Below are 17,992 nucleotides of genomic sequence, written 5' to 3' on the forward strand. Positions count from 1 at the left end.
CCTATCCAATGGGAGCAAGCTTCTTGTGATCATGAACTAAATGCTAATAATCCCAGAAAATACTCAAGAAGTAGCAGCACCCAGGCTCCAGAACTCATATTCTGATTGGCTTAGCCCAGATAATGGGCTGAGTTTCTCCTGGGCCAGGTGATCACTCCTAGTCCAGTCAGCTGGGCAGAGGGTGAAACATTTGATGTGAAAAGATGAAAGGAACCCAAGTCTGGAGCTCAGGTCAGTGTCCACTGGCGGAACCCAGAGAAGGTGGGAGAGGAAGCTCTTCCTTGAGATGGTGCACGAGAGCTCAAAAGTTCCCACTGAGGTTGTCATGGTACCCAAACTTCCCCGGAAGTTCCCCCCTCCCATCATTTCCTATCCTCTAAGCCTTGAGATCCTCATGTGTAAAATGAGGAAGCGTTTTTATTTCTACTCGTTCCTCCACTTCCAGGGCAGCTGTGAGGATAAGAATCAAATGACATTGTGCCTTTGTATTAATTTTGCTGACCTGCTGAAACAGATCTTAGTCAAAGTTATTTTTTCTCCCCTGTTCTTCCTGGGGACTGAACCCAGAGGAGCTTTGCCACTGAGCCACATCCTCAGCCATTTTCACTTTTTTTTTTTTTTTCCTTTTTCTTTGAGACAGGGTCTCACTAAGTTGCTGAGGCTGGCCTCAAACTTGTGGTCCTCCTGCCTCAGCCTCCCAATTCACAAGGAACTGTGTCCCCATGCCTTGCTTTAGTCAAAGGTCTTGGGACAGAAAAGATACCGATTCTGATGTATTCAATGGTGGCTGCTTACCCGACTGAGATGTTGAAGAAATTTAGGGGGAACTTGATAGAAAAAAAAAATGTCAGGACTGACATTCCCCATCTTCTCTTCCTAGGGATGGGGAAGGGCCTTTGATCCTGTCTCTGGCTGTGTGTGGTTCCATTCTCTGGGCTGTTGACTCTCTTTACTAAAATATGGGCTTGGGTGGAGTTCTGCTCTTCTGTTTAACCACAGCAGGAGCTCACTGGACCTGGGTGCACTCTCCAGTGCTCTGAATCTGATTGGTGAAGGAGAGCAATGGAAGGCTTCTATCCTGATCACCTTTGGCCCAGTTAGGGTTAGACAGAGAGGAAAGCATCATTGGCTATGAGCATGGAGACCAGATCCACCACTCTAGCATGGTTTTGTTTTTTTTTCCCCAAAAATATAAGACATGGGCTCGGGCATACCCCAAACCATGTGGGCTCCAAGATGGCATTGGGACAAGACCCTCATAAAGACAATGGTGAAGGATTCAAACCCATACTTGGGCTCATTCCTTTATTCAGAAAGCATGGGCCAAATGTTGGCACTGGGGAGGGGCCATTCTAGGCCACGGGGCACAGGAATAAAGCACAGTTTGTCAGGTTTCACTGGTAGAGGGCGACAGATGAAGGAACACAGGGAGGGTGCCCAGGTACTTCCACAGAAGTCTGATCTGGGTGAAGAGGGGCGGTAAGGGCAAGAGACGCCTTGGCCAGCTGTATGGGGCAGGTGTCAGGGGTCCCCAAACTGCAACATGCATCTTGGAAGGCTTGTGAGACGCGGCCCGCTGAGTGTCACCACCTGAGAATCTGACTCAGGTGAACTTGGGAGAGTTGCTGTGAGTTTTCCTGTCTAGTGAGTTCCCGAGTGCGGCTGGTTCTGCTGGTCTGATGTCCACAGGTTGAGATTCATTCAATGACTTAGAAGTGTGAGCATTAAAAGAGGGGAGAGACCCCGGGGATGTGGTGAAGTGGTAGCGCGCTCGCCTGGCATGCTTGGGGGCACTGGGTTCCATCCTCAGCACCACATACAAATAAAAAAAGATATTGTGTCCACCAAAAATTTAAAAATAAATAAATAAAAGAGGGGAGTCATGGGAGAGGGGAGAGTTGACTCAAAGTGATGACATTTAGTGTTCTGGAATTGCAAGTGTTTGGGAACAACTGGTTTGTTTTGAGTGGCGAAGGCAAATTGAGGGGTAAAGCAAGGGGTAAAAGTCAAGGACACCGGAGACACCAGAGGCATTTAAACAGGAGAGGGCTATGCACATATTCATATTTAGGCTTCAGAAAGTGCAGAGTGGGTAGAAAGGTAGAAGGTAGAAAGGGCTGGGATGGGGGGAAGGGACCCCAGGAGTCTACAGGGTGAGCTGCCTGACCATGGGCAGTCCCAGGGACCTTCAGCTTCTCTTAATGAGTGTGATGGTGTCACAGTCCTCTATGTCCAAGTCTTCAAGCCTGCGGCGGTTCCATAGGGTCCGACCCTGGGCCTTCAGTATCTGGTCCTCTACTAAGGGTCCTCCGGCGTCCTCGATTTTCTCTTTCAAGTCACGGATGGTGTCATCAGGGTAGATGGCATAGGGTGTGCTGTGGCCATTAGCATCCTTCACAAAGACCTGGATCTCGGGAGGGATGGTCTCCAGCACGCGGACATTCACCTTAGAGAAGATCCCATAATCGGCCAGAGTCTGTTGGCTGCTGAGCAGTTGCCTCTCTCCCCCGGGCTCCTGGAAGGAGAGACGATACTGACTCTGGGGGCTCCTTGCCCTATTTGTCCTCTTGATCTCTGCTTTCATCTTCCAGATGGGACTGTACGGGTTCACTGAGAGCGTCAAAGGCTTCTGGCCGGTCTGTTTCACAGTCACCTGGACATCTCTTGCTCTCTGAAAGAGAAGGAGCAACATAAGAAAGTTCTTGGGTGGACATGGCCATCTTGGCCTCCAAAGCTTCTCCCTTCTAGCTACTGATGATGTAATTTACCAAGATACTTTCAGAAGTCCAAGGAGGTGCTCTTAATAACTATGGGGGACAACAGGACTCAGACTGTTCCAAGTGAAGGAAACTATTTGGTCCTTCTAGGCTAACAGATCCATTGGGACAAACTCTTGTCTTTTAACTCACCCAAACTCGAGGAACAACTGGTCTCAAAATCACACTCCTCCTCCGTGGGACTATTCAAAGTCTTCACCTGTCGCCTGGTGACCATGTTTAGTATCTCCATGAGCACATATAAGTGCTGATGTGAGGTTAAGTGATTTAACGTCGAGCTCTGGGAGACATGTTCAAGGGTATTCACTGTGATGGCAAAAGCCTGAAAGCATCTTCAAAATCTGCCCCACGGTACGGGTTACACACATTAAGACTTTTCATTCATTGAACTAGGATGTAGCTGCTGAAAAAAATTCACTGGTCTGGGCTGGTTTTATGTTCGTACTCGTTTAGGGCAGTCCTGGTGTAGATCACTTGACCTGGCATAATGAATCTTCCCGATTTCATGCTCAGAAGTGTCCTGATTGTTTTTTTTTTTTGTATGGTTAGGCCTATTGGGTATATATGGGTGGATGGGGGAATGGTCTGTAAGATAATTTAATTTAGTAATGGAATAACCCATTGAATAACAATTCAAGTAAAGTCAAAATGCATCCGGACACAGGTGTGTGCTCGGGGGTCTGTGGTATGTCCATGGCAGTGGATGAAGTGATGGAAGAGTGGGCATTGGGAGGTGGTGTTTCATGAGACAGGGTATTGAGGTGCGTGGGAAACCTACTTTAATTCTATCTCCTTTCCAACAGTTTCCTTTGATTTTGTCTCTCAGGACCCAGGGTCCACTGGACATTCCCAGCCAATGATGTGTGGCTGGGTGATGGCTTCTCTGCGGTGGCTTAGTTATCTGCCTTGCTTCTGGTGCTGTGGGGTTGCCTTTGAGGCCAGACTCAGAATTTCCACGCAGGATACGAAGAGTGGGAATGGTGGCCAGATTTCTCTCCAAGCAGCCAGTTGGGAAACTCGGCCTCCTAGGGAAGCTCATCTTCAGAGTTCTGGTCTCTGAACATGGATTCCTACTTAGTGTTGGACACCTGGGTGGGACCAGCTGTGACGACACAGCGGTTGTCCTCAGGGGAGTCCCTGTGATCCTTGCTTAATTTTTTGGGGAATGATTAAGTCTCTTGTATTAATAGCAAGAATCCAGGCAGGGCCGATATTTTCCTGCCATTTTACAGGGGAATGAAACGAAGCCCAGACATTCACAGTACAAAGAGAAGAATTCTAGAGCTGGTGGGTTGGGATGTCCACATGGGAGAGGTCGCCTGTCCCAAGAAGCCGTGGGTCCCGTGGCAAGAGTTGGGGAGTCTGTGTGGAGACAACTTGAGCCCTGACTTGGAATGGAAGTCCTACCTGGACATGCCAGCTGTGGCCGGGGTCCTCTGTCCTGCAGCAGGCCTGTCTCAGGCAGTAAACAGCCTCTCTGGCCATCAGGTCCCATCCTCTCCCCCTTCCCAGGTTGTTGGTGGGGTCAGCCGGGTCTAGGATAACGGGCCTGGGGGACAACAGGAAAGCAGAGCTCTGTCACACTTAGACTGTGGCCTGTGGCACTCATGTCTACGGGGTTGGGCGTGCTTTGGTGTAGGAAGAACTATCTCTAAGATGGAAGTTCTTGGTTTAGGATGATATTTGTAACCCAAGCTGGCCCAATCGGAGTGAATCTCTTGAGATTTTGCTTGGAAGGTTTCCTCTTGTACCAGAAGGTATATGTCTAAAGGAGAAGCCTAGAACTGATGTAACCATAAAGGAATGAACCTGATTTTAATGGTAAAGCCCTGGGAGGGGCAGAGCTGAACAAGTCATAGAAAGGGACTCGGATGACATAGCAAGCACCTAGATCATGCCATACCTGAAGCTTCTTTTACATTTGGGCTTTCCAGTTGCAAAAGTCCTTTTATTTTAAGAATTGTTCCAGTTGGCTTTTCTATTCCTTGAAGCAGAAAGTCAGACAATCAACACACTCACCTGCAGTCTTTCAACTTTTGTTTGATAAAGTTTCTGACAGTCTCATTTTGGAAATCATAGTACTTGGTCCAGTAAATGCAGATATCTTTGTAATCTCTGATGAGTTTCATGACAGCCACAAGCCCTTCGTCCAGGTTGAAGTTCTCACTTTCGTCTGTACCCCTTTCCCAGGCATAAATGGTCAGTAGCTCCAATGCATATTTTGAAGGCACTGCTTGTCCTCGGTATTTATCTTTCACGTACTGGAGAAGGTATGTTGTTTGGGGTGGGGGGAGGAGAGAGGAAAGAGAGAAGGCAGGGGAGAGAGAGAGGGAGATTTATTATATAAGATGAGTGATCTTATATGGGCCATCAAGATTTCAATAAAGGAGGAAGTTAGGGTCACTTATGGACCTTCAGGGCCTCTGAAGTCCATTTTATTCCTTTGGAATGGACGGAGCAATACACTATATTGAATATAGGAAATAATTGGAGAAAACTAAGTCACACAGACAACAGAAAACAAAATCAGAATAAACTGAAAGGTGAAGGGGAAAGAATAATATCAAATGATCAATTCCTCCAAAATGAAGTTAGACATTCATTGAAAATTTCAATTAGAATCTCAGGGTTGCCTGAAGATTCATATTAGAAGTATACATGCCTGGGAAAAGCCAGTTAATTATGAAAAAAAAAAGCTTGATTATTTGTCATCTTGGATATGTCACATAAAGCAGTGGTAACAAAAGCAGTATGCTTTGGGCACAGTAATGAACAAGAGTCAAGTTCATGGAAAAAATACACTAATGACACTACTAGGTAATTCCCCCAATGTCAAGTCCAATGGCAAATGCATTTGAGGACGGACTCAAAAGAAAATGATAATATAATTCGACTCGTGATTGTTAGCACAAGTTGTAGTCAGACACTCCTACGCCCAACTCTTAACTCCATGTTAGTTTCGAGTCTGTTTTCTTATCTCCAAAAAGGAGGATAATGAATAATATGTGGGAGCTGCTCTCAATGACCACACCTTCCAGTCCTGGTGCACCAGGCTCTGACCAGCCCCTGCATTCCTTGTGGCTGGGGCAGTGACCCACTCAGATAGCAAGGCCAGTCTTCTGAGCAGGCAGACCCCTGGAGTTGAGCTACACTTACCTGTTCCTTTGTAATCTTACCCCTTTGCCCTGTTTGGGATAGAATGTTCCATGGAAACTCCCTTTGTGTGTCCCCTTCTCTTGCTCTGCCCTTGGGTGTGGCCTTCCTAGATGTCAGTCACCTGCTGACTGTAGGTTACACAGGGCTTCGGTTACACTCTTTCACTTACTTCGGTTTCACTCTTTAACCAGCCTCATATCCTTAGACAGGTTGTTTCTATTTTTTTTTTCTTCTTTAAGAAATTTTGGGCTGGGCGCAGTGGTGCACACCTGTCATCCCAGTGGCTCAGGCGGCTGAGGCAGGAGGATCTCAAGTTCAAAGCCAGCCTCAGCAATGCCGAGGCACTAAGCAACTCGGGGAGACCCTGTCTCTAAATAAAATACAAAATAGGGCTGGGGATGGGGCTCAGTGGTCGAGGGCCCCTGAGTTTTGATCTCTTATGTGTCAACCTTCCTCTCCCCTTGTCCCACCCCTCCCAGTCCAATGCCGGCTCTTCTCACCTTCAGGTACCAGAACTTTACCAGCCTCAGGAGGTTCTTCAGTTTAAAAGGGCGGCTTTTCACAAAGTGTCTCTGCAACTGGGTGAAGCTTGGCGAGTACTCCCCGGGGTAGCCAAAGGCATTTATTAAACTTTCATAGATTTCTGGCTCTGGTTTAGAGTCTGGGCTAAAGGATCCTGAGGAGAAAAGCACCAAATCAGGAAAACCTACCTTTAAGATAAGGAAGATGGGGAGAGGATGACCCAGCATAGCAAAGGCGTAAATTATGTCACCCAAGGCTCACCTATGGTGCTACTTCCCCCCTCTTATGCCTCAGTAAGCAGAGGCTAGATGGTGTGGTAGCTCACCCCCAAGTCACATAGATTTTAAATGATTCACATTGGCCAAAGATTGACCGTGTCTCAGGCACTGGGTCAGGCTCATGGGATCCTCAGAACAGCTCACTGAAGGAGTTGATTTAGGTGGAACCATAGGAAACTGCCCCTTTTTGCAGGTCAAACATGGTCAAATAGTGTCAGTTTCTTATGGCTCCACTTAAATTTGATATCATCTCATTTAATAGGTTGGCGTGTTCAGTCTTGGAGCTTTTAAATGATTTGCCCAAGGTCACACGAGTAATAAGTTTGGGAGTCAAAATTTTGTATCGAATGCACTGATTTAAAGATGATTCCAATTTAGTTCTGTGCAACTCCAAGTGCCTTGAATTACTCGCTTGACCTGGTGTTTCCCAGACAGGTGGGAGAGGAATCTTCTTCTTGGGTTGGGTAGGAATTTTATCATTTAGGAGAAATTCTCTTTCCCCAGGCCATATTGGGACAGGACAGCACATGCATTTATAGAAGGACTGAAATCTTCAGGATACGTATAGCTCCAGTGTCCGAAAAAGAACAATTCCATTGGTTTCTACTTCCCCACACCCCTCTCAAGACCAGGGAAAGGGGCTCTGATGAGTTTCTCTGGCCCTGATCCATCGCCATCTTTACCCAGAGCATCAAAAGCTGGGTGCACGTCCATCCGAAAGACATCAGTGCTCTTCCTGCACTGGATCTGTAAGGTCAGGGAACGAGGGATCCTGTTTCCCTCCCTGTGATGGATCACTGTGATGCTGTAGGCCAGGCTTCTGCTACAGTAATCCAATTTCTCCTCAATGAAGTCAATCATGTATTTTCGGACCAGTGACTGGTTTTGGAAGCTTACAAAGCAGCTCAGGAACAGAATCATATCCAGGTCAGATTTGTGGTTCAGAGTTGTCCCTTTTCCCGAAGAGCCACCCTGTGGAGGACAAATGCTGAGCTTTACTTTTCTGCTGAGACTTGTTAACTTTGAGGCTGAGAGTGAAGCCGGAGACACTCATGGTAGGAAGTCTACAGAGACCTCCAGAGGAGCCCTTGGCCTCCTCCCCGTGTTGCAGGGTGAGCATCTCAGTCCCAAACTCAGAAATCTGAGATGCTCTAAAATCCCAAATTTTTAGTCTTGACATTGTACTACCTCCGCCCTCCCCAAAGTGTAAAATTACCTTTAGGCAGCACATCTACTGAAGTTAGCTAGGCATGGTAGTGTATGCCTGTAATTCCAGCTTCTCAGGAGGCTGAGGCAGGAGGATCTGAAATTTGAGGCCAGCCTTGTGGCAACTTAGCGAGACCTCAAAATCAAATCTAACAAAGCAGTGGGATATATAGCTCAGTGATAGAGTGCTTTCCTAGCACGTGCCAAGCCCTGGGTTCAATTCCCTGTTAAAAAAATTAATTACGGGGCTGGGGTTGTGGCTCAGCGGTAGAGCACTCGCCTACCTCAGCACCACATAAAAATAAAAAAAAAAATATATTGTGTCCAACTACAACTAAAAATAAATATTTAAAAAATTAATTCCTTTCAGACTAAGTGTATAAAGTATATATGAAACATATATGAATTTCATGTGTAGACTTAGGTCCCATCCCCAACATATCTCCTTATGTATATGCAAATATTCTAAAATCTGGAAAAAAACATAAAAAAATCCAAAATACTTCTGTTCCCAAGAATTTTCAATATTTAGAGGACATTCAACTTGTACTACATCTTTTCACTGATTGAGAAAGATTAAATACCTCATGAACATTTTAAAGACATAAATGAAATGTAAAATTCCAGCCCCCTAATGACCTTTAACTCCCTTCTCCAGAGGTAACCACAGTTACCAGTATTTTATGTGATGTTCCAAATAACTACCCAGGAGCTGGGGATGTAGCTCAGTGGTAGAGCACTTGCCTGGCATGCACGAGGCATGAGGCACTGGGTTCCATCCCCAGCATCAGGGGGGAAAAAAAGAGACCTGCCCAGTCTAACGTGGCAGCCAAAAGCCACATGTGGGTGTTTAAATTTTAATTAATTAAAATGAAATTAAAACTCAGTTCTTCAGTTACATTAGCTTTATTTCAAGTGCTCTATAGCTGCCCAAGATAGTGGCTATTAGATTTGATAACATACATACATTGTATTCTCATTATATAAAGTTCTCCAGGACAGCTCTGGCTTGATAAACATACTTTTTGTGTTTATATTTTGATTATATGCATATTTTGTATTATAGATGTATGTGTATATGTACAACACTTGGTAGGCTTTATTTTGAAATAATTAAATTTACAGGGAGCCATAAAGACAGGAGAGAGGGGTTGGAGTCTTCCCAATGGTTGTCTCTTATCTAAATAGAGTAGAATAGCAAGACCAGGAAATTGATGTGGATATGACGTATTTAGTTCGGTGACATTTTGTCATGTGTGTAGATTCCTGTGACCATTGCTGGATCGAGATAGAGAATTATTCCTTCAGTATAAAGATCTTCCTCATGCAGCTTCTTTATAATCAAATATGCTTCCCTCCCCTCCACCATCCCTCAACCCTGTAAAACACTAATCTGTTTTCCATTTATATAATCCTGAATGTTTTCTACAGTTGTGTTGGTGCAGTGGTGCACACCTGCAATCTCAGGGACGCCAGAGGCTGAGACAGGGGGATGGCAACTCCCAGGCCAGCCTCAGCAACTGAGTGAGACCCTATCTTAAAATAAAAAATAAAAAGGGCCAGGGATGTAGCTCAGTGGCAGAGTATCCCTGCATTCAATCCCAGTATTGGGGGAAATAAAAATAAAAGAATGTTGTATACAGTTGTCCCTTAGTCTCTCAGGGGACTGGTTTCAGCACCCCCTCAGCAATCCAAATCCAAGGATGTTCAAGTCTCTTAATAAAACGGTGTAGTATTTGCATATACCCTATGTAATTCTCCAGTACACTTGAAATCAGCTCTAGTTTACTTATAATCCCTAATATAAGTGCTATGTAAATAGTTGTTATACTGTATCTTTTATTATTTTGTTGCTGTATTGTTTTACTGAATTATTTTTATTATTATATTGTTATTATTTAATCCCTCCTCCAATATATTTAGACCTTTGCATCTGAAAGTTCCACATGTGCAGATTCAACCAACCTTAAGTCAAAAACATTGGAAAAATATATATATGTACTTGTAGATGGACAGAGTATTTTTTTTTTTTTTGAGAGAGAGAGAGAGTGAGAATCTTTTTTGTAGATGGACACAACACAATGCCTTCATTTTTATGTGGTGCTGAGAATTGAACCCGGGTCCCGCCCATGCTAATCGAGCACTCTACCGCTGAGCCACAATCCCAGCCCCCTTTATTTATTTTTTATGTGGTGCTGAGATCGACCCCAGCGCCTCCCATGTGTCAGGCAAGTGCTCTACCACTAAGCCACCATCCCAGCCCTTTTGGCCTACTTTTATAAGCTATTAGTTCACTCTTTACTGTGCAGGGCGAAGTTCTCTGCACAGTAAAGAGTGAACTGATAGCTTATAAAAGTATATGCCTGACTTCTAACTCCTTTGCACAAGTGAATTCTGTTGAATTTATCCTGTCTAATGATTTTCTTTCAACAATACATATGAAAGGAAACATTTTCTAGTTATTTACAAATGTTTGAAATGTGCTTATAGTATACTAAGATGAGAATAGTGCTTGCATTTATATGACTTTTGAAGTCATTCATTTTGTAAAATAAGTTTTTGTATTTTCCTATTTTTTGTTACTGTTTTACTTGTGTAATTAAAAAACCATGGAGCAATTTTGAATTAGATACTTATGTGTCCTTGATTTATACATTTCTTTTCTTTTCTTTTTTTGGTACTGGGGATTGAACCCAGAGGTGCTTGAGCAACACTGAGCAACACCCCCAATTTCCCCTTTTCTTTTTAATATATATTTTTTAGTTGTTGATAGACCTTTATTTTTTATTTACATGTGGTGCTGAGAATTGAACCCAGTGCCAGGCAAGTGCCCTATTGCCCCCATGCCCTTTTTAGTATTTTATTTAGAGACAGGGTCTCACTGAGTTGCTTAGGGCCTTGCTAAGCTGCTGAGGCTGGATCTGAATTTATAATCCTCCTGCCTCAGCCTCCTGAGCTGCTGGGATTATAGGTATGGGCCACTGTGTCCAGCAATTTAGATATTTCTTGATCTGAGGACACAGAATAGTAAAAAAAAAAAGAACAGAAGGATAAGACAGAGGTGGTGATTAAATACAGCAAGAGATGTCCTTGTAAAACTTACTCACGGTCCTAGAAGACTCTCCAGGCCACTAATGGCAGGAAATCAAATGGAATTAGCACATTTGACACTAGAAATATACCACTCCCACCCCAATATGAAAGATGATACCAGGAAAAATAGATGCAACTAAGAAAATTTCCTGCTGAAAAAGGTCAACGAAGGAAGAGAGAAAACAAATGTTGAATCATGTGCAAATGTCCCCTTTCCTCTTAACATAGGATAAATGTAATTTAAAAATATGTCCTTGTTGTCATTGCTTGTTTATCAATGTTTATTCAGATAAGATCTTCAGTGTCAGCCGTATTTTATTCTAGGCATTTTCTATGCTGCTCAAAATAGGTGATGCTAATTATTTTAGGGGTGTTTTGATTTTTGGAAAAAAATTGTTGAGAAAGGAAGAGGAAAGATAAAATAATTTCTTTCTTATACAGAGGAATAATCTTCACTTGATGCATATACCTGTACAAGTGGGAAAAGGAACTTCAAGATATGGATATTTGGGGTAACATAAATGTATATTTCCCATTGAAACAGCACATTTGAACCTGTACAAGAGCTTTATTTAGAACGTATATCAAACCACCTTAAGACCCATCCTTAAGAGACTCTTGGCATTTCATTTCTGGTGTTGGTGGGGATTTCCTTTTTTTTTTTTTTTTTTTTTGCAGATCCTGGAAACAAAGATGGGCATATACAGCTCTGGGCCTGAGGTCCCCTACAGTGAGGTCAGAGTAGGGAGTCCTCAGAGTCCACAAATGCAAAGCTGTATCTTTTAAAGCAACCCCAGGAGCTTGGATTTGTGTTTTGAAGGGCAGGTTGCTGATAACTGTCCTGAATCTTGGGTTTCAGCTCCTTTTTTAAAGATTCTTCAAAACTGCCTGTTCTCCCTCCCCAGTGCTACCCTGTCCAGTCATTCCTTTCCCAGGGAAAGCCAATTTACTTCCGTTAACGGGAGATGTCTTTCATTCTAGCAAAATGAACAAAATCTGGACTTATGGTTCAAATGTCGCGGGAAAACAGACTGGCTGAGAAGCAGCTAGCAACACTGAGAGAGGACGAGAACTCCAAACTTTATTTTACACCCGCAGGCCCAGAGGAGGAAAAAAAAAAAAAAACAACTTCCAATGCTGAGCCCTGACCCACATTTTCTCACAATATTTAGAGGTTATTTGATATCATCTTAGACCCAGCCTATCACTGGGGCTTTTTCTTCTTCTTCTTTTTTAATTCCTAATCTAGGTGGCCGAAGGTCTTGTGCAGAGTCTCAGAAACCGATAAGAAGAAAGGGTTCTTCTCACAGGTGTCTGCTACATTTCAAGAGGGAGTAGGCAGATCCTTAGGACAGTTGTTTACAATCCAAAAGGTAGGGACCTGCGGTTAATTGGGCTTCCTGGAAAAAGGCTGAGAGAGGGGAGCAGAACTGACCCCTTCCCCAGGCGTTGGTTTCTTACCATAAGGTTTTTGTAATTTCATTTCATTACCAGGTCCGGTTTTGCCATCACACATAAACACTTTTAATTTAATTTAATTTTTTTAGTTGTAGATGGACACAATACCTTTATTTAGTTTTTTTATGTGGTGCTGGGGATGGATCCCAGTGCCTCACTGTGAGGATGGCCTTAGGCCTGAGTCTAAGCAACTCCATTTTAAAACTCCAGTTTGAAACCTGCAGTCTCACCAAGCCACCCCTATGGAACCCTCCAGTTTGGCCCTCAGGCACAAACAAGTCACTTCTCCCCACAAACTCAGAGTGACGTCTCTGTCATACATCCTTGCCCCATAAGGGGGAGAGGCAAGAAAATCAGGGTGGGGACCCCCAGACCAGATGCTTTAACCTCAGGGTGAATGAGGTCACTGAGAAACCGGTGGCAGCTGATAGGGATTTTGAAAGGGTGGTCAGAAGCCCCAGAATCCAGTATAAATGGAGGAGCAAATGACCAGACTTTCAGCCAGCCCACACTGATGCCCTGAGGCTGGAGCTGGACTGACACGCCCCCCCCCCCCCCCACCCTTCTCCTCTGCCTGATCCTCTGCGGTGCTCTCTCTGCTCTTGAACTCTACAGCCACATCTTGACCCTGGTGAGAGCTGCAACTTCTCCCTACAACCCTCTCCTCAGCCGGCCATCAGCTCCACCCCGGGAGAAGCCTGCCTGGTCCCTGACCTGACCCCCGGGGGTCTGAGTGAGTGGGCATCTGCTGGACTCGGAGCCTGAGGCTTGAGACTTTGGATCTGGCCCTTGAGCTCAGCATGCAGAGGGAATGTCTGTCCCGGGCCTGTCATGATTAAGTGTGTTTGCAGTGCTTAGAACTCATCTAGAAATGTTTGCTGTGGTTGGATTCTTTCGATGGCAGTGCCCAGCATTAAGGATTGTCACTTTCTTGATTAAAAACCTAAGAGTGAAATTATATTGAGAGATTTGAGTGAATAAAGCATTGAAAAGGGCAGAAACCCGTGGACATTCTTTATTTCTCCCCCTATGAACCGTTTGCCCATCGTGACACTCACGTGTGCTAGGCAAGTGCTCTACCACTGAGCCACAACCCCAGCCCACACATACACTTTTAATAAGATCCCAGTGTTAAAAGTTGGATTAAAAGATGGTACTTTCTTAAGATAAACTAGCCTTATAAATAGATGTTGGATTGTAGGCTCAGTTCTTGAAAACCCACTGAATTTATCAAGTACCCCCCTCTGGTATTACCTGATTGGTAGGTGGTTTCTAACATGACCAATCAGTACCATTTTAGAAGAAAAATATAGATTTTTTTGTGTGACTTTGGAAGTAAAGTGGGATTTCTTTTTTTTTAATATTTACTTTTTAGTTTTGAGGTGGACACAATATCTTTATTTTCTTTTAATGTGGTGCTGAGAATCAAACCCAGTGCCTGACGCATGCTAGGCGAGTGCTCTACCACTTGAGCCACAGCCCCCAGCCCCAGGGATTTCTTAAACAAGAAGCAAAAAGCATAAATTTTATAAAAGACCTGATATCTATGTTCCATCTGACTCCTTGGCATTCAGAGACTGAAAACCAAATCATCATCATCATCATCAATCACCCTTCAGCTTTGTAGAATAATTTACTGTGTTAAGAACCTCTTTCCATGCTCTATTCCATTTATTGCACATAAGAAACCTAGGTTAAGAGGAGATGAAGTGGCACTGTTGCCAAAAGCTTGATCCTTGCACCCAATGCCAATAGAGGGAGCTTTTGAGAAAAAGGAAAAAGAGGGTTGATTGTTTTGCTAGAAAAGGAGAAACACAGGGGACCTCTGTCCTAAAGGCTGATTCTGCCCATTGGTGGGGGAGGGGGGGAAGGGGGAGGGGGAGGGGGGGGAGGAAGGTGGGGAGGTTTAAAGAGGTGATTGCAAAGGTTACCTTCCATGTGTTCTCTGTCTGAAGTTGTAATTTGCTTGTTGATTTGGGAGCTAGGCATTTCTGAGATCTTCTAGTGCCATCCCCCAAAGTCTGGATGACTTCGTTCCTATGGTGGGTGGGTGCTCAGGGGCAGATAAGTCTGTCTAACTAGGGGAAGAAAGGTAATCCTGTTTCCCTTGAGATTAGGGAGGGGCAGGGAGAGAGGAAGAGAAAGAAGCAGGTTCTTTTAAATAAGTTGCAGTGGCCGAGCAGCAAGGGCTACATTCAAAGCATGGAGTGGAAAGGTCTCACAGGGCAGAGCTGGGATTTGAACCCTAGGACCCCAAGTGCTCACCTTCACCACCTTCAGCACCCTGACTTCTTGTCCCAGAAACAATTTATCTTGGAAGCACTGATCCCGAAAGAACCGCTCCATTCTTTGCCAGACATCCTTGGATTCTTCCTTCCAATCCTCCTGGGGCTGAAGGCTGTGCTTCAGTAAGGCGTCCAGCCTGTCCCCAGGGGTCTCATACAGGTCCGGGGAGGGATTCATCTCTGCAGGGGTAGGATGCCCCTTGCAATATATTCTTGGTGCTCCTGCTTGCCCAAGAGCTGCACAGCGTGAGGCAGAGGGGATCTTTCCCGTCCAACTAGAGCTGGAAGACTTCTCCGGGCAACCCAGACTCCTCCCCCAGAGCCGCAGCCAGCCTCCCGCCACACGGGAAAACGAAACTGAGCTTTCTAAAGAAAGGAAACCGAAATTTTGCAGAGATGGAAATTTCTCTAAGGCGGTAAGAAATCATGGTTGGGATACGGGGCCAAGTGCGCCACCCACCTCCCTGCAGGATCAGCCTGGGAAGTCCCCAGAGAGTCCTGCTGTGCAGGAGGAGATTCCCCCCCCCCCCCCCCCATGCCCTATAGGGCAGAGACCCAGGTCAGGGGTGCTGCCTGCCTGGGGTGACGGTAGGGCCTGCCTGAGCCTGGGAGATATTTTGAGCTTCTGGGATTGCCTGAGCTATTTATTTATTTATTTGAGAGAGAATTTTTTAATATTAATTTTTTTTTTTTTTTTTTTTTTTTTTTTTTTTTTTTTTTTTTTAGTTTTCAGTGGACACAACATCTTTGTTGGTATGTGGTGCTGAGGATCCAACCCCGGGGCTCACGCATGCCAGGCGAGCGCGCTACCGCTTGAGCCACATCCCCAGCTCTGCCTGAGCTTTTTATTTTCCGAGGGCAAAAATGTACACAGCCTTCCTTGCTTTAGATTTTTTTTTTTCCTTGATCTAGGTGAACCCTCGGGCCCCCATAACCTATGGGAAAGAGGAGTCTTTAAGAAACCATCATCAGAAGGTGTTAAATGCTTGAGACTCGGAGATCTCTGAAATAAAGGGTTCATTGAGCTGTTACAAATACTAGCCCAAAGGAAAAGGAGAGGTGATGGGGTAACTTCCCCTGCTACCAGCAACACGGCCAGATAGCCCTTGGAAAAGGTTCACTAGGTCTAAGGAGGGATTTTATAGAAGATTTTGGAGAAAAAAACAAAACAAAACATGATTTACACTGAACCTACCTTTGGCCATAGATCAGAGGGGCAGGTGAAGCTGTCACACTCCAGGATAGGAGGCTAGTCCAAAAAGGTTTTTGCACTTCTTTGTTGGTTGGTTCTAAAAGCAGAATGTGATATGACTGAGATGGCTCATCTTCAACACAGTGTGGCAGTTTTTTCCCCCTATTTTATATTTTCTGTGAGAAAAAAAAAAAAAAAAATATATATATATATATATATATATATATATATATATATATATATTTAAATAGATCTTTACTTTAAGGGCTCCTGAACAAGGGCTAACCACAGGGCACTGGAGAACTTCTCCTCTTCCTAAGCCTATGCAATTCACTCTGCCGGCATCAACTTAAGCAGGCTGTCTCCTTTAGGGTCTCCCCTCCTACACTGCTATGATTCACACTGGCAGGGGCTCCATTTGTCCTGGTGCCATCTGCTCGCCATGATGAACACTACAGTAACAAACCACATCCATGAGGCATTGGGTGACTTCTGCTGGAACCATTGCTGCAGCCCCACCCAGGGGTGCACATTCAATCCCCATCCTCTCCAAAAGCAATACCAATCCACCCCACCTGCAGGGCCTTTCCTCCTGCACCATTACCAACAATACTGACTCCAACAACACTCCTGTGACTTCACCAGGCTTACCAGATGACCAGAGGCAAGGTTTCAAGGGAAGGGATAACCTCAAGAGTTAGAGGGAGGAGGAGGGGTAGAGTGAACTCACAGAAGAGTTTAGCATGGAACCTAGGAAAGTCCAGAGGGGAGGGCACTGCCACCTGGAAAATAAAGTCTTGGTCAATATTTTCCTCCAGACACAAGCAGCCTGCCTTAGCAGCCCCCGCCTGGCTTACATGTTAGGCACCTCAGTTAACAGTTGGGGATGGCAAATTGGATCGCGATCACTTCTCAGGCCACCCCTTGCCTCTGACTTGGGCTCCACCAGACTGAGCCCTATTTGCATACCACCCTGGGCCAGAGCTATCAGGCCTGTGAAGCTAAGTCCAGTTTCTTCAAGACTAGGCCTCGTCCCCAGGCAGGTTCACAACCCTTTGTTCAATGAGATGATTCCTCCGCTTGGATATAATCATTTTTTAAAGAAGGGAATCTGGGGGCTGGGGTTGTGGCTCAGTGGTAGAGTGCTTGACTAGCACAAGTGAAGCCCTGAGTTTGATCCTCGGCACCACATAAAAATAAATAAATAAAGAAAGAAAGAAAGAAAGAAAGATATTGTGTCCAACTACAACTAAAAAATAAATATTAAAAAAGAAGATAATCTGTTCATTGATTTTCAAAACATTTTCTGAAGTGAGGGAAGAAAATTTATAGACTTTTCGAGCACATCTATGTTTTTTCAGTAGTTAATGTGGTTTTAAAAAGAAGTAATTTAACTGTCTTTTTGTAAGAATATAGTCATGAAACACAATGGTAACTGACACCAAGTAGAGATAATATCAATTGCATTTCATAGGATGACATTTAGACAGAACAGCAATCATGGAAATTAGTGGTGTCCAATGGAGAAGGCATAAATGGAGGCTTCTTGAGGCCCCGTAGCCTGGGACGAAATTCAGACTTCTACCTTCTTTTCTGCTTTCTTCTCTTTATGGGCAGCACTGTTACTGCCCAGGGGAAGAGGGTAGGCTACACAGCCTGTTGCTCCACAAATATTGGGAGTCAAATTGGTGGGAAAATAGATTTTATTCAAAGTTAGCTTTCCATTTTGTAATATGAATACTTGAGGGAGAGATTTATATAAAGCATGAGAAATGATGATGAAGGTTTGATGGCATTTCATAGAGGAGGTAAGTTCCTAGATGAATTTATCAGTGTGGGTGGATTTGGGAATTTGTCCAGTGCATTCTCCAATAGAAAAGTGAAGTCTGTAGAAGGTCAGCTTATCAGCAACTATGACTTGGAAGGTAAAATACATCTGAGATGGCAGAATGATTTTTAATCAATGTGAACAAAAAAGAGTGAAACAATAAAATGTGGTCAATATAGACATCAGGAAGCAGCTAT

At 44.4% G+C, this 17,992-nt stretch overlaps 1 protein-coding gene across 2 annotated transcripts; it reads right to left on the minus strand.

Moving 5' to 3' along the window:
• Nucleotides 1-1,328: 1,328 nt before the first annotated feature.
• LOC113193071 (2'-5'-oligoadenylate synthase-like protein 2) lies at nt 1,329-16,017 on the minus strand. 2 transcript variants are annotated; one of them, XM_077795579.1, is made up of 6 exons: nt 15,971-16,017; nt 7,417-7,705; nt 6,434-6,609; nt 4,797-5,038; nt 4,185-4,326; nt 1,329-2,671 (listed from the first exon to the last, which is right to left on the minus strand). In XM_077795579.1, exons 2-6 carry the CDS (start codon nt 7,652-7,654, stop codon nt 2,189-2,191), a joined length of 1,281 nt encoding a protein of 426 aa, XP_077651705.1. In that variant the 5' UTR covers nt 7,655-7,705; nt 15,971-16,017; the 3' UTR covers nt 1,329-2,188. The 2 variants fall into 2 exon arrangements, with proteins under 2 accessions (XP_077651705.1, XP_026259205.1); XM_026403420.1 differs by lacking the exon at nt 15,971-16,017 and adding an exon at nt 14,756-15,038.
• Between the last annotated feature and the right edge of the window lie 1,975 nt (nt 16,018-17,992).

Source organism: Urocitellus parryii, chromosome 3, assembly GCF_045843805.1.
Source record: "Urocitellus parryii isolate mUroPar1 chromosome 3, mUroPar1.hap1, whole genome shotgun sequence".
Taxonomy (NCBI): Eukaryota; Metazoa; Chordata; class Mammalia; order Rodentia; family Sciuridae; genus Urocitellus; species Urocitellus parryii.

Excerpts from the sequence above, each read along its gene's own strand:
- LOC113193071 (XM_026403420.1), bottom strand. The coding sequence starts at position 14,953 with ATGAATCCCTCCCCGGACCTGTATGAGACCCCTGGGGACAGGCTGGAC. Across the intron at positions 7,706-14,755 it reads GGGTGCTGAAGGTGGTGAAG|GGTGGCTCTTCGGGAAAAGG; the intron begins GTGAGCACTTGG and ends TGTCCTCCACAG. Across the intron at positions 2,672-4,184 it reads GCCACAGCTGGCATGTCCAG|AGAGCAAGAGATGTCCAGGT; the intron begins GTAGGACTTCCA and ends CTTCTCTTTCAG.